General features: G+C 39.1%; 1 protein-coding gene across 2 annotated transcripts in view; it reads right to left on the bottom strand.

The window, feature by feature from the left end:
- Positions 1-6689: 6689 nt before the first annotated feature.
- papss1 (3'-phosphoadenosine 5'-phosphosulfate synthase 1) overlaps positions 6690-15931 on the bottom strand; it is a 32903-nt gene continuing 23661 nt past the window's right edge. For both annotated transcript variants that reach the window (XM_076264877.1, XM_076264876.1), the window contains exons 9-12: positions 15420-15555; positions 13942-14210; positions 12941-13170; positions 6690-7987 (exon numbers count right to left, since the gene is read on the bottom strand). In XM_076264877.1, the coding sequence (XP_076120992.1) occupies positions 7837-7987; positions 12941-13170; positions 13942-14210; positions 15420-15555 (786 nt within the window). In that variant the 3' untranslated portion in view covers positions 6690-7836. The remainder of the gene's footprint in view (positions 7988-12940; positions 13171-13941; positions 14211-15419; positions 15556-15931) is intronic.

Genomic DNA, 15931 nt, shown 5'->3' with positions numbered 1-15931 from the left:
CCTACTATTTATGCATTTGTTATGTTTTTGCCTTATTTCAAAATCTGTTTTGGGGGGCTTTTATTTGATTATTTAATTTTGAAACCGTTCCTACCCCGAACTAGTAAACAGAACAGACATAAACGTGAAGTTAAACATAGACATAAACATAGCACTAAGAAACACAGATTCTCAGTTTCAGCACAATCAGAAGAGACACAAGGTTAGTGTTCATGGAACATTGGACTTATCCAATGTTTCCCACTTTGGTAAAGTTAGACAGAAATTGGCAGATTTGCAGTTTGCGGTTTAATAAATCAGGCAAAAGCGTTTTTATTACACAATAGGCAGCTCTATCTAACCGTAGTAAGGTAGACAATAAGCTACAACCTGTTTTTTATACGAAAGAACCGTGTACATATGTGGATAAATAAAATGCATCCCGGTGAGCATTCTGCTTTCAGCTGAGCCTGATGCTTCCAAAATCACAACACACATCTAGGGCCTCCCAAGCAACATACTACACCTGCTAATTATGGAAAAACTGACTCACCCTATATATAATATATTTTTATTGGGGGGAAAATTCAATAGCTTCACTCTCATTGAGCCTAGTGCTTCCAAAATCACAACACACATCTAGGCCCTCCCACGCAACATACTGCACGTCGTGTGTCGTTGTCTCATATCATCCTGCGATAGGACCTTCTTATTGCTGGGAAACGAGCTCATTACTCCCCTGATTCGGTGACATGGTTGGATTCAGATTTTACCTTATTACATTGTCTGTGCTACGTTCCACTGCTAGCAACCTGGCGATTCAGGCTGAAGATCTGCACCCTCATCATATGCGGGAGAAAAGTTTCTCAACCTGTGCACTTTTCTGTATTCTGCAGCACTAGGCTTTGAACGTCTCATTCATGACTGTTGTTTAACCGATATCACTGAAAATTAATTACTTGCTGCTCCCGCATAAACTGTCTATGCCATTCTTTGATAATCAACGTGTTTTCAATGTTGTAGCCTATAGAACCTATAGCCCCTGGTAGTTTGGCACCCTGGGCAATTGCCCATGCCTTCCGCCGGCCGTGACTTTGGACAGTCTTTAGACTTTGAATAAACAAACGACAATTCCGACTGCAAGGTCCCAAAGTGAGTGATAATGGGCTAATCTGACTCTCGCCAGATGTATTTTGTTCCGCCTAGCTCCACTCATCCATCTGGGATCGATCCATTGGACAGGTGTTTCAGAAGGCTGGGCCTTATCAAAAATGATTGCATATGCATTGGATAAGCCATTTGTCCGTCATCTATTGACGTGCTACTTCAACCACTCACATAAAAGCCAACCCGTGACGCTGAGAACAGTCTCACAGTCGCTTCTACGCTACGTCACATCTATGAAACTCTTTTCTACCGTCAAGGTATTAAATAGACTAAACATATAGTCTTAAAGAGAAACTATGCAGTTTTGGCCATTTTTTTTCACTGTTTTCTGGCAGGTTTCTCTGCAGAGCTCCCCCTACAGCTTCAGAGTATATGATTTACGACACTCCTCAATCGGTCAGTCTGCTGTTTTCCTCTTTCCCTGTTCCTCCGACAAAGGTTTACTCGCTTTCGGCTTCTTTGCGATGGCTCTGCCATGACTAATGTCTGAGAAACTCCATTGCTACCTTTTTCTAGCCGGTGCCTGGCGTGTATGTGTTTAGTGCAGTAAAGCAATTTGTTACATCGCGAGGCTGTGAGCTATATGGCTGCGAGACTTTCTGTCTCTGAGGCCATCAGCCCGCCAAAGTTGGAAGGGTGGTTTTTCCGCTCACAGGCGCTAGGGGGAAGCGAGACAGCCACAATTCAACCCCCAAAAAAGTCATATAACCATTCCAATGACTTTGAAGCTGTTCAGTTAAGGTAAATTAAGCTAAAAACCTGCATAGTTCCCCTTTGACTCAAAGCTTTAGGCTTATGTCATTTTGATCAGCTACAGACAATGAGTGGCAGACAGAGCGTGATGTCACTTATAGGCTACCAGATTGTTTTCACATTGTTGCAAATTTCATATGATGATGCATCATTCCACAAAATGGTTTGTCTTCTCTATCATGAAGTTATTCAATAGGCTAAATAACTTATTTTAGGCTAAGCCATTTTGTAATTTTGATCTGTAAGAAATGTCACATGCAGCCATGTTTAAATTCTGCTCAATGCACATACAGTATATTCAGTATTCATTATTCAGTTATGATAGTCAGCGCCCCCATGGACAGAATTTCACCAAATTCGGTGTGCATCCAAAGAATGTTGTGTTGGTGGTGTGTACCACGTTTGAACGGGATCAGTAGCCGGTTGCACCAGTTTAACATTTCATCTTAGGTTAGTTCCAACGTAAACTGGCACTACATCAGAGTATAGGAGCTACTAAATTTTTTTTTTATTATTATTTAACCTAAAAAATAAAAAATAAGACAGGACAAAGGTTACATACTACACCACAAATCTCAGTACATACACTATACGTACTAGAACACAAACAAGACATTAAACTTAACTTAAGCTATACAAACATACAATTTAAAGGGCACCTAGTTAAAAACAATTACACTGTTCTGTCAGAGTTGACTTTAAAAGGTTTTTAAAAGTATTGAAAGGTGGAAGTGATTCTAGATTTAGGGTGTTTTGAAGTTCATTCCAGACATTTGGTGCATATGATGAGAAAGTTATTTTACCAAGTTCTGTTCTTGTTGATGGAATAACTAATAGTATTTAATCTGACGACCTTGTCCTGTAAACACTATTATGGTAAGAAAGCAAATTTGAAATGTAGAGGGGTAAATTTACCCATTAGATCTTTAGCAATGAAAATCAATAAATGAAATTTCCTTCTGAGGGAGAGGGAGAACCATTGTACAGTTCCATCCAGAATGCAGTGGTGAGTTCTGGCTGCTGCACCTGTAATGAAATGCAAGGCTGAGTGGTATAAACATCTAGTTTTTTTTGAAGATGAAGAAGAGTGCATATAAATTAGGTCACCATAATCCAACACTGATAACAATGTGCTCTGCACCAACCTTTTCCTTGCTGAATAAGGAAAACACTTCTTTAATCTAAAATAAAAACCTAACTTGGGTCTGAGGTTTTTTTTAAAAAAAATTTAAAGGCTCTCAATATGGACTGCAAAATACAATTTCTCATCCAACCAAATACCTAGATATTTGTAGGAAGTTACTCTCTCTATTGGAGTACCATTTTGTGTGGGTTGCACCACAAACAATATTTTCAAAGTCACACTAAGTAATGACTTAAATTTTACACCTCCCTCTTTGCTATTTTCCCATGGTGGGAAAATGTGCAATATGGAAATAAGCGTGGCTGGGTGAATTGGATGTAGGTGCTCTGAAGGAACAAGAAAAAAATATTTTGGGAAAATTCCATTATGAGATATGAGCAAAAACGTATTATATAATATATATATAATACACTCTGTGGGTAATTTCTGTTTTCTGAGATCATGCACTGATTTGGGACCTACAGTATGGTGAAAATGTGGTGTCTACCTATTATGGTTATGGCTGCAGACACGGTTTTGGAAAATAATAATAATAAATATAGCTGCAAGCAGCAATGAGGGGGCCAGCAGCAATGAGGGCGCAGGAGTTGTCCTGGCAACGCAATGTTGTTACATTATACACACAGCCAATTAACCCACCCACCCACACACATGCACAGATAAACCTCCTCCCCCACACACCCCAATAGACCCCCACACTTACGCATACCTCAAACATCACCAAATTCAGGTTGTAGTCATGAGTCCACATACCAATTTTGGTGTCGATACGAGAAAGTGTTGATGATTATAGCACCCCTAGTGGTCAAAGGTTGCTAAAATTATTGTGTGTCCTCAGGATGTGGTCCTGATTCCATGAACCAAGTTTGGTTTTGATACGTGAAAGCATTTTATGACATGCAGTACATAGACAAATTTAAAGTCTAGAAAAAACTGTAAAACAGAAAAAAGAAAGGAAAATAGCAAACTCAAGTGTTGCAATATGGTATGAACGGTGAGTGCCCAGACCCTACATTTTAATGTGGGTCTGGCTCGTCAGGCTACAAGGATGGCTGAATGTCAAGGGACTTGTGCGCTATGCACGAATAGAACTTCAACAATGCATTTTGCCCAAGAACCCAGACTTGAGGATCAAATGGCTTCAGTTTATTTTTTGGAACAATGGTGTCTCCTATCAGCCTCTCTGGCTCCCAGCCCACTGCCCAGCCTGAGTGATGGGGCCTCTGCTGCTGCCTCTCCTCAGCTTGGAGCCCCAGAGGACCAGCCTTGACTCTCTCCCCAGCACGATACTAATGAACGCGCGATGATTCATGCGCTTGCGTGGCATCTCTCTGCGTCTCAACTCTTTTATGCAGAGTTTATGCACTCTGCTGTGAGAGGGAAGCATCCTGCGCTGTACACAAAGTGCTGCTCACTATGATATCTTGTAAACTAAAAGTCATGAGTGCTAAGTGGTATTTTGTGCTGCTCTGACAGTCCACTTTTATTGACTGTTAGTCTACTGTTTTTGAGTTTGGAGATGTACCGACTCCACAATTGTTGCACTTCCCAGCCAGTTGGTGTAATAGATTGCCCACTATGAATCAGTGACAATAACTCAAAGACAAACAATCCAAATGGATGACTTATTTAGAAATGTATACTTGGTAGCATTTTAACCTTTTAAGTTATTTAACACCATCACAACCACACTTATGGTGAGTTTCATCACAGTTGAATAATTTTGTATACACCTGAAACTGAATCAATGTAAATACATAAATAAAGTAAAATAAAAAGGTTGTCACATTAATACCATCCAATCAGTTAAGCCAATTAGAAGCCAATAATTATGACATAAATCATTTCTTATTTAAAATGTGCAAAATTGGAAATGTCCTTGTTTGAGGTATCTTGTCAAGTTACCATAGCACTGAAATATTTCACAGCTCAGAGAACATAGACAGAGGCAGTAAGTGTCACAAAGATTTTGATACATGAAAGCATTGCTGAGATATGACCTAATCTTCTGTTACTCTAGCGCCGCCCTAGTGGTTGAAGGTCACCAAATGTATTTTGTATTCTCAGGATAAGGTCCCAAGTCCATATACTAAGTTTGGTTTCGATACATGAAAGCATTGCTGAAATATGAGCCCACTTCCTGTGATTATATCGCCCCCCTAGTGATCAAAGGTCATTCAATTTATTGAGCCTCCTCCTTATTGGGTCCTGACCCCATGTCCTGACTTTGGTTTTTATATGTCAAAGCGTTGCTGAAATATGACTATACTTCCTGTGATTATAGCGCCACACAGTGGTCAAAATGTACCAAATTTCTTGAGCCTCCTCCTCATTGGGTCCTGAGACCATGTACTGAGTTTGGTGTTGATATGCGAAAGCCTTGCTGAGATATCACTTCACTTCCTGTTTGGCGGCTTTGCCGGCAAACTTGATTGACCGTGACGGGCGATGGGTTTTGAATATGGCTCCAAAAAGCAATGAGTTTATGAGGCATGGTCTGACGATGATCTGCGTCAAGTTTCGTAAAAGTCGGACAAACTTTGTGACCTGTAAAATTTTTTCATCAATGTATTGAGCCTCTTCCTTATTGGGTCCTGACCCCATGTACTTTAGTTTGCTATGACCGCTATGTTCTTGCACTATTTTCCCCAATGATCATATTGTTTCAGTTATCCAAAAGGCTAGAAGGATGCTCTTTATTATTGCAATTTTGGAAAAATAACTAATAAAAATGAGGTGAGGTGCCCCCTTTTTGTCAGTGCTCATACCCCCCCCCCCCCCCCCACCGGTTGCTCGCTGGTGCCGACCCTGGCAGAGGTTTATATTGGGATGTCTAACATTAGGGGTCAGGTCTAATCTGTTGACTGATTATGGAAGGAGTCTCTTGCTGTCAGATGTTTTTCCAGGAAGTGTACAAGTGAAGGGATAGAAGAAAAAGGCTTTTAGAAAGAAGTATTTTGTAGTATTTTGAAAATACAAAAATACAGTATTTTATTTTGATATTTTTTGGCTGCTGTATTTTGTAGCTTATTTTGATACATTTTTAAGGTGGGTATTTGGTATTTTATTTAGAAATACATTTTGATGTATTTGTGCCCATCCCTGACCATTCGCAGTGCTCAGTCCGAGGGGCGGGATAATCGGTTGTCTTTCAAATTCCCTCTGCACGCAATAGGACAGCGCTGAGTCCCATGCGTTTTCCCACCAGTGGAGCTAGTTGGCTAGTTAAAACTTTTGCCAACTTAAAACAAGCTTAACTTGTGTCACACTGTTGGCCAACAGCAACATCCATCTTCTTTGTTTTCAAGTAGCAGGGAATTCAAGCCAAACCGTTGCAACTCTGCCATCAATCATTATGTTAAGCCCGCCTAACGACTCTATACACGATTTGATTGGCCTGATAGAAGTTTAATTTTTCGAGCTCACAAGCCAACGGAGAGTTGCTAGACTAGCCCTGGAAGCAAATGTAATTTGCTGCCGCTAGGGTGCGTCTAGATTTCTAGGCTACCATCCTTACATAGGCATACTAAAACTGTCTCAACTGGGCGAGCTCATGAATAGTAATGAGCTCATCAATTCCACGTCAATCTGAAGAGCTTTTGCAATTGACCTAATTTCTCTGCTTATTTCTTTTCAGTGGCTAGACTGACAGAGGAGGTAGCTGTTTATTGTCACATTCACGACATAGCACAAACACATATGGACCTAACATGTAAAAAAAATACAAGTAAAAACGGTTTTGTGTGGCAGGGCACCTTTAACTTAAGTACACAAATGTCTTTTCCATATCTACTAGACATTACCTCAGTAGGATCTACTTGAACATATAACATGATGCACAACAGGGTGAGATTGTGAGGATTGCAAAGAATGTACAGCATTTTCTAATAAATGTCATGGTTGACTATAATACATAGAACACAACTCAGAATAAATTAACTCAGATTCACCATTCTAAGTTTGTGATGCACTGAAATTACACAAACCATTTAAAAACTGAATAACATTTAATTTGCTAGCAGCCGGACCAACAGACTGTCTTCTGAATTACTGAAGCTAAGCAGGTGTGGGCTTGGTTAGTACTTGGATGGAAGACCTCCCTGAAAAATGTAAAGTTGCTGCTGGAAGTGGTGTTGATGGGTGGAAAGCAGGTGACACTCTTCACTCTGGGCAAAAATTGATCCCAATACCCCAGTGCAGTGACGGGGACACTGTACGGCAGGTGATGTCGTTCATTGGATGAGACGTCAAACCAAGGTCCAGTGTGGTCATTAAAGATCCCATGGCACTTACAGTATTGCAAAGAGTAGGCTTCCCTGGCGTCCTGGCTAAATTTCCAACCTGGCATTCAATCTGGCCCTCGAATCATCCCCCAGTGTAATTGGCTCATTCCCTGACTCTACTCCGCTATACATTGGTGGTGGTTAGTGAAGTTCACTGTGAAGTGCTTTGGATGTCTTGAAAAGCACTATATAAATGCAATGTGTTTTGTTGTTAATTTGATCCAATGATCGACCTTTCAAAATAATTCAATAAATATTCATAATGATACTTATTTCTTAATCATGATATTTTAAGTTATAATATATGCTTCTGGCTAGCACTATCCTTACTTTGTCTTTCTAAGTAGACCATCTTTCAGAAAGATTTCCAGTGTAGAACAAAAGAGAGGTGAGTGTGTATGTACAATGTGAGATATATGCCTAAGTACCACAAGCTGTCAGCACATACAGTATACTGTGTAGTCCAATAAGTTGATGAGTTTTCAGAAATGGGATGGATGTTGTCTATCCTTAGGCAGTATCCACATCTTTCTCTAGAGACTTGTAGTACTCCTTAAGAACATTCCAAGCTTTAGGGGCCATGAAGCCATCAGGAGGATTCTGACCCTCGCGAGCCATTTTTCTCATTCGTGTTCCCGAGATGAAGTCGTAGTCTTCATGCCTGCAACACATAAGGTGACTTTTAGTGTGGCAGAGAATGTGTGGTTAATTCATTTAGGGCAGGGGTGTCAAACTCATATTAGATAGTGGGCCGGATTTGTTGGAATGAGACATCGTGGGGGGCCAACATTGTCATGATCAGTATCATTTTTCTGCATGGGTGTCAGAGTGTTATTTGATGATATCACTTATGGGCAAACAAGTACAAATAATGCACTGCTGTCATATACTGCTCTTTCTCTCTTGAAATGCTCTACTTCCATGTTTGTTTTTACACTTCTTAATTCCTAAGGATAGTTTGTAGTGCTAGGTTTAATCAAGTCATCATATCATAGAGATATTGCTTATAACACATTGAATATCTTTTTTTTTCTAATTTTCTCTTCCTACCCAAAACATCTGGGTAGGAACGGTATGAAACCGGCTGGCAGGCCTGATCTGGCCCCCGGGCCTTCTGTTTGACACCCCTGATTTAGGGTGTATAGAGAAGGCAGTGTTTGTTTATTTATTTAGGCTATTCATTTATTTAATCTTGAGACACATGATGAAAAAAAAGAACAACAAAAAAGAACAACAATCTGTTGATGCAACCTCCCAATTTTCTTTATATACAGGCATGAAAACGGTGAGAAGGGTGCACAAAGAGGGAAATGGCCATTTTATAGCAAAACAAGCGCGAGTGACATTGTTGCCAATAGTGCATAGCTTCCATGGATTATGAAGTTGCCTAAAACCAGAGATTTATAAAGAAAACAAACTACAAAATGACTAATTTTTACAAAAAAAACCCCTTTATTTCTTCTTTTTGGCTTGGGCCAAAGTAGGGAAAGGGCCCGCTTGCACTGTTTGGCAACATGCTTCAGCCTGGTCCTCCTCTCCTCCTCAGTAATCTACATGAGTTTTCTTTCTTTCTATGTGCCTGAAGTTATCAGACATTTCTGAAGATTTCATAGGCCTAATGGACACTTCATAGTAGATTATTAGAATAAGTCTGAAAAGGATGATAAGTCTGAATATTTGTTGGACCAAACCAGGTAGTAAATAAACTTGCTTGAGACACACACTATTTCAGACTAACATTAACATTAACATTATTATATAATAGGGTAGACTAGGATTTATATATCTATAGACCCTTTCAAGAGAGTTCCATTATCAGCATCATAGTTGGCCCCACAAGGCTTCCGTTTTAACATTCCATATGTTATCTTAATGCAGAGGAAGTATATTGGGAACCAAATAGAACGTTCAAGCATTGTTTTTGTTTTTATTGTTGAAAGGGTCTATAGTATAATAGTTGTGGAAAACAAAACAAAATATAACAAATAATAAGGTAACCTAAATAACATTATAAAGGAGGAAGGGAAAATAAAAATACAGAAAATATGAATAATAAAATAATAATAATAAAATAACATTTACATAAAACAGGTACAATTTGACATAGGAAGGTTTGTGATTAAAGATCTAAATTGATTATAGGAAAGTAGAGAGTTCATTTTTATGTTACATTGGAGATTATTCCAGGAAGTAGGGGCACCATAACAAAAGGCCGACTTTCCCAACTCAGTGTGGATACGAGGAACCTTGAGCATCAAACAGTCATTTGATCTGGTCTGATAGGGACCAGAATTCCAAACAAGCATGTTTGAAATATAACCTGGTAATTTTCCAACAATACCTTTGTAAATAAAGAGATACCAATGATTATGTCTCCTTTCAGACAAAGATGACCAACCCACTTTACCATAGAGGACACAATGAGTGAGTGCTATAGCCATCACCAGTAATGATCCTCAGGGCAGAGTGGTAGACTGAGTCCAGGGGTGAGCAAGCATTTCTACAAATCACATCACCATAGTCTAGAACTGACATAAAAACTGCTTCAACAACTTGTTTCCTGTAGGGAGGTTGGCTTTGTTTCTGTAGAAGAAACCAATTTTTCAAACCAGTTTTTTTACTAGAATGGCTATATGGTAATTATATGTGAGTTTGTCATATACCAAGATATTTGTACTCAGAAACTCTATCAATGCTGGAACCATTGGTTATGTTTTAACCTGCAGCCTAGGCTACTTACAGATTGTGGCATTGTGCTAGTGTGGTTAACCAACCAATAAAGTTGTGTGAACAGTGTTCACATTACATGTTAAACTGTACCCTGTAGACACAGACTACTGATCAGGCCACTGAATGTTTCTTAAAGACAGCATTACCATGTCAAACACTGCTTTTGTCTCTGAACTCCACAAAACAGCACAGTTTAGGAGCATTTAATTAAACTATTTAGTTAGTCACATTAGCCTTTGCTACTGATAAAGTATGCCTATTTGCTTCACCTTTTGTTGATCTAGATGGCTCAAACTGCACGTATTCTTCATCAAATGAACTCGTTATGTCTATATTTCTGTCCAATATTGCTAACTTTAACAACATTAGAAGAAATGAGCCTATGCTACGTTGCTACACTAATCTCAACGTCTTTTTCTAACAGAAGTTAAAAGTTTCAACTAGCCCACCTGCAATAAGCATCTCTCCTCGCCGGGCTCACATTCCAGCTGACATTTCAGACGCATCTATCTGCAGTCACACAGACAGGGAGACTATTCCGGCGCAAGCGTTCTGTTCGCATTGCGTCTGCAGCAACAATTAGCTCCCACTGTTTAATAAATGCATAGGGGCTGCATTCACATATTCGATGCTGGATCAGACAAGTTTTTTAATGGGGATCTGACAACACATCAAGATGTGTTTGCGTCTGTGCGTGATTTGTAAACTCAGTTGTAACCCCATACCCCCCCCCCCCAAAAAAAAAAAAATTCTCATCGGATCAGCGCGAACCATGTAAGTCCCCCATTTTGGATTCCAACCGGCGAATTTTGTCGAAAGGTGAGGAGTTTTCATGCCTGTATATATCAATGGTCAAAGTTGACATGGTTATGACACAAGAGATACTAACATTAAGATTTAAAACATTTCAGAGCCTGTCTGATGTATTCTGCAGAGGTGAAAGGGTCCTTCAGTATGACAGCTGCCCTCAATAATTAAATTACAATTTAATTAATTAATCGGACAGATTTATTAATTAAGATTTAAGTGGGTACAGATCTGTGAAACCGTTAAAACTTTATTTATTTATTTATTTATTTTTTACAAAGTCAAAAAGATATGGGTGTATACCACCGATATAGAATATTTATGATAAATGAATATCACGCCCTAATTTACTTGTGGGAATTCACTTGGATGAGTTTGATTTTTAACACCAATACAAAGTTACATAACTCCTAAATAATATTTCAAACACTGAATGGGGTACTGTGTGAGAGGTATTTGCAACAGCAAAATACTTTGAAGACATGGATGCACAGCTGTATCCTTATTTCTCGAAGCTGTAGCCACTGAAGTATACCGCAAAAAGGCAGGTCACACACACACAAAAGCAAAAACACATGCACACACTCACTTACATACACATAGAATGAGTTGCATGAGTAGGGGATGGAGAGAAACTTGACAAGTGTGATTTATTTCTGCGGCGAGAATGTTTAGGACTGAGCGGCGGTTATATTTGGTACCGCCATGTGATACATTTAGTCAGCACTCTCATTAGCTATTCCCAAGGCTACTCCCAATCAAACAAATGGAAGTACTTTTTTTAGTAAGTAAGTAAGTAATTAAGTTGATTAAACAGTAGCAAATGGGTGTACTTCACTTCACTAATGACCATTTTCCACTGAACAGGACCTGCTCGGTTTTCTTTCTTTTCGAGCACACAAAAGTGCCTCCTTCATGTAGCTGAATGCTATAGCATTGCAGAAGGAAACTTCTGTGTCATCATTAACGTGGGACGCACAGTTACAACATTTGTAACAATAACAACAATGGAATCAAGCGAATCAGTGAGAAAGTGTTTTTTAGAGGAAAACTGGCGATTTTTTTACAGATCTCCATTTCTCGAGGTCACCAAGTACTGTCGATATGAAATAAAACGAAAAAACAAAAAGAAATGGGTGCTACCTGCAGCCAACAGCTAGAGCAACCAGGCAGCTACAGTGCTACACTCTGGGGGCATGATATTAAAGAGAGTGAGTTGAGGCAAGCTGAGCAGGTTCCCTTCAGCAGAAAACCAAAACAGAAACACTGCACAAAAATTACAATTTCAATAAGCCAAGTGTGTGATAGGCTTGTCCAGCAATTTGCAGTTTGCATTTTTTTCATTTAAAGTGATACCAGAGCCCGTCTACGGAGAGCCTTGCCACTCCGTATTAAGTCCCATTGTACCGAATTTTGGTTGCAGTTCCACCATATTTCCACTGGGGGCGATCGCCATGAGTGCAGAATGAATGGGAGTCAATGGAGCTAGACGGCTAAATTTGTCTCTTTCACCTGATTGTCGTTGACAAATCTCAGATTTGATTGTAGTTTGTATAACTTCAACATGGGTTATAGGTCAAAAGTTGAATGAACGAGTATTTATGTCCTTTTGATTTCTTACAGTTTGGGTCGTTGTTGCCTATAACACGCTAGCATTGTGCTAATGAGTGACGTCATTGACACGTTTGAAAGGCTTTTTAGAACAATTAAGTGACTTTAAAATATATAATACTCCACCAAGTGTATTTTCTTTGCCTCCCCTTTCGAATACAATATTCAACTTACTTGAAAAAAAATTATATCCCGAGAAAAGTGGATTTTGAGGGGTACAGCTCCATAGACCTCCATGCATTCTGCACTCGTGGACGAGCGCCCTCATGTGGAACCACAGAAGGAACTGCAACCAGTTCAGAAACCGGAAGTTTTCCGAGAGTGGCAGTTCTCCCCTTATTAGACATTCTCTGGTGATACTCAAATGTATAGCATTTTAGCAATTTATATAACTATTGATTCCAGATTGCAATGTGTGACTATGACTGTGTAGCAACATAACTAAAAACGAAAAATAGCTCCTTACCTTTGGGAGTCATAAAAGTCCATGCTTTTCTTCACCTTGTTGTAAGCAGCCACTTTGAAGGGGACAATCTCCAAAGAGATGAGGCCTGGTGCCATTGTGAGAACTTTAGCTCCATGTGTAGCATCGTACAAGTCCTTTCCAGTGGATGGGTGAGGCATGCCTGCAGGATCACGACCAACGATGTAGAAGTTTGCACCTGCCACCATTCGCGCTCTGCAGTGCCACTGTACCTGGATAGATTGGAGTTGCTAGTTAAAATACTGATAAAATACTTTCTTCTGTCTCATCATTCTGCACTTACAGGTGCTCTGCAGCACCCCTCTAGTGGTTGCCTAAGCTACCATATTCAATAGCATTTGTCTCGATGGGCAAAATAAATTGCAACATCAGTACACAATGCATGACATGATTGCACTTTACTACAAAGGTAGCCTCAGGTAGTTTAGATTAGAAACAGTTTTTAGAAATAGCCCTGCATTAGCACCTAGATGTAACTAATATGGAGCCGGTGTAAATGAGTATCTATGGTAGGGACTTTGCTAATAATAACAGTTAAATTTGGCGGAGTGCTATGAAATGTTGTGTGTATGTTGTAACAGTGATCTATTGTAATTGGATAAAACAAGCATTTAACTGATAGTTAAAACTAGGAGGTATTCTGATCCTATAAATCTAATGAAAGAAATAGTTTCTTTGAACATGGTGGAGAATAGTGCATTTGGCGCTTCAGTGCTTCATTCCTCTAGTTGTAACAATAACAATAATTGATTAGGACTATTTTAGCTAAAACATGAAATATTTTAAAGTGGTAGTTCAGAATTTTGGACCTAGGACCACTAGAACAGGAACGAAAAAAATCTGTTTTTGCTCAGAACGAACCGAAAATAAAATTATTCTGTTTTCAGTCCCTGCCAGAAATGACCCGTGAGAACCCTGTTGTGAGGCAAACGGATATGACAAATGGGGCTTTTATCACAATTCAATCCAAAAAGAATGTTTACTTCTGTTGGTCCAGCATACATCATTGGTGAGGGGAAGATGGCAACAACTGTTGATGAAGGGTCTAGGACACCATCTTCAAGGACAGCAGCATGTTGGCGCATGCGCCAGAGCAGAGGCACATCATCCTCTTTAGTCCAACCACCAAGTGGGTGCAGCAGTAACACTGGCTGCCGGTAACCACGTTCTACTAGCCTCCGCTGGGTGTCCTGCATTAGCAATGCATGGCCATTGTGAACAGGATTACGGAGTTGAAAGGCAAAAACAGCATCTGAAAAATAAAAGAATACAACAGAGATGTTAGAATGCTAGAATTTGACATCTTAGAATGCTAGAATTTATTTCATTTAATTTCATTTCACGTAACTGTAACTTTGTAACTGTAACCATGAGCAGGATGCTGGCGATCATGGACAATGACTGCCACCCACTACACAGCACGCTCAATAAACTGAGGAGCATGTTCAGTGGCAGGTCATGTCACGGTCATGCTCAACAAACAGGTTGAAGAGGACTTTTGTCCCCACACTGCAAAAAGTGATATCTTACCAAGTGTTATAATCTTATTTGAAGATAAAAAAAAAATCTAGTTAGTATTGTTATATAGATACTTACTTTGAGCTTTCTTGACTTAAAATAAGTGAAAATCTTCTTAATAAACTAAGACAAAAACAAGTAAATGTATCTGTCAATGGATTAAGAAAATGTATCTTAAGATTTAAGACAAATAGACCTCTTTTTTTCGCTACTGACAGGTTCAACATGTAATCACAAATGTTGGCCAACATGGAAAGGATCTCTATCGATATATAACTATGTCTGTTTTACCCAGTGGATGTAAAACAACTTAATACGAGTTGTTTTACATCCACTGTTGTTGTGCAAACTACAACAACTAGATATTTTTTATCTTAATATAAGATTATAGCTCTTGGTAAGATATCACCTTTTGTCTATCTACCTTCAGACAGATACAGGAAGGGTGTAAAATACTCTGTAAAACTGCTTATATAATAAAATCAAACCAAATGTTATTAATCTTATATCAAGATCAAAAAATCTAGTTGGTATTGTTTTCAGTATAAAGAGACTTAGACCTAGCTCTCTTGTAAAATCATTTGACTTAATTTAAGAGTTTAAGAGTTTGACTCCTTTTAGCACTCTCTCTTTCGAGAGAGTGCTAGGTAAGTCTTTTCACTAAAAATAATCCCAAATAGATTGTTTGATCTTAATATAAGATTAACACTTGATTAGATTTTATGTTTTGCAGTGTGTGAGTAGCATTAGAGTTTTGTTGGGCAATAAACGACTTGGCATAAATGATCCTTGTCTTCATTTATGTATAAGAATACAGAAAAAATATAAAGGCATGAAAGTAGGCCTAAATAAGAACTAGTGATGTATTAGTACTAGAACATAGTACAGAAACCTAATTCTGGCCTATGAAGATGATTGACACTACTGTAAAGAGTCCTCATACCTGCATTCATCTCCTTGAATTTCTGTCTCAGCTCATTTGGAGTGAGGCGATATGCATCCAAGCCATCGTTCCAATAAATGCGATCCAGAACTTGGAGATCACCCCCAACTAACCATTCTCCACTCTCCATAACCATCTGAAAGAAAATCATTGTTTTTAACCCATTTACTCCTAAAATGCCTGCTAAAAACGCCTATAGAATCCTATGGCATTCTAGACTAAATAACCTTATTTCCTGAGGGTTTTCTGAAAACATACTAAAAATTGTCAACGTCTACCAAAATTTAATATCTAAGCCTCTGTAGCACCTAGAAACATGAAATAAAAAGCATGCTGCGCTACGCAGCATCCAGCGGGAGGGTCAATGTTGCGCTACGCAGCATCCAGCGGGAGGGTCAATGCAGGGATTAAAGTGAAAAAAAATCGTTTGACTGAATTTTTTTAAGGCCATAAGTCATACGTTGTTCATATCTATCTATAGAGATAGCATCCCTTTTGCGGTCGCGACCTAT

The sequence above is a fragment of the Alosa pseudoharengus genome, unplaced genomic scaffold (genome assembly GCF_046254945.1).
Source record: "Alosa pseudoharengus isolate Yale_2024_CS ecotype anadromous, Long Island Sound unplaced genomic scaffold, YU_APseudo_1.1 YU_APseudo_1.1_scf_4, whole genome shotgun sequence".
Lineage (NCBI taxonomy): Eukaryota > Metazoa > Chordata > Actinopteri > Clupeiformes > Clupeidae > Alosa > Alosa pseudoharengus.
This window is presented reverse-complemented; position numbering and strand designations above follow the sequence as displayed.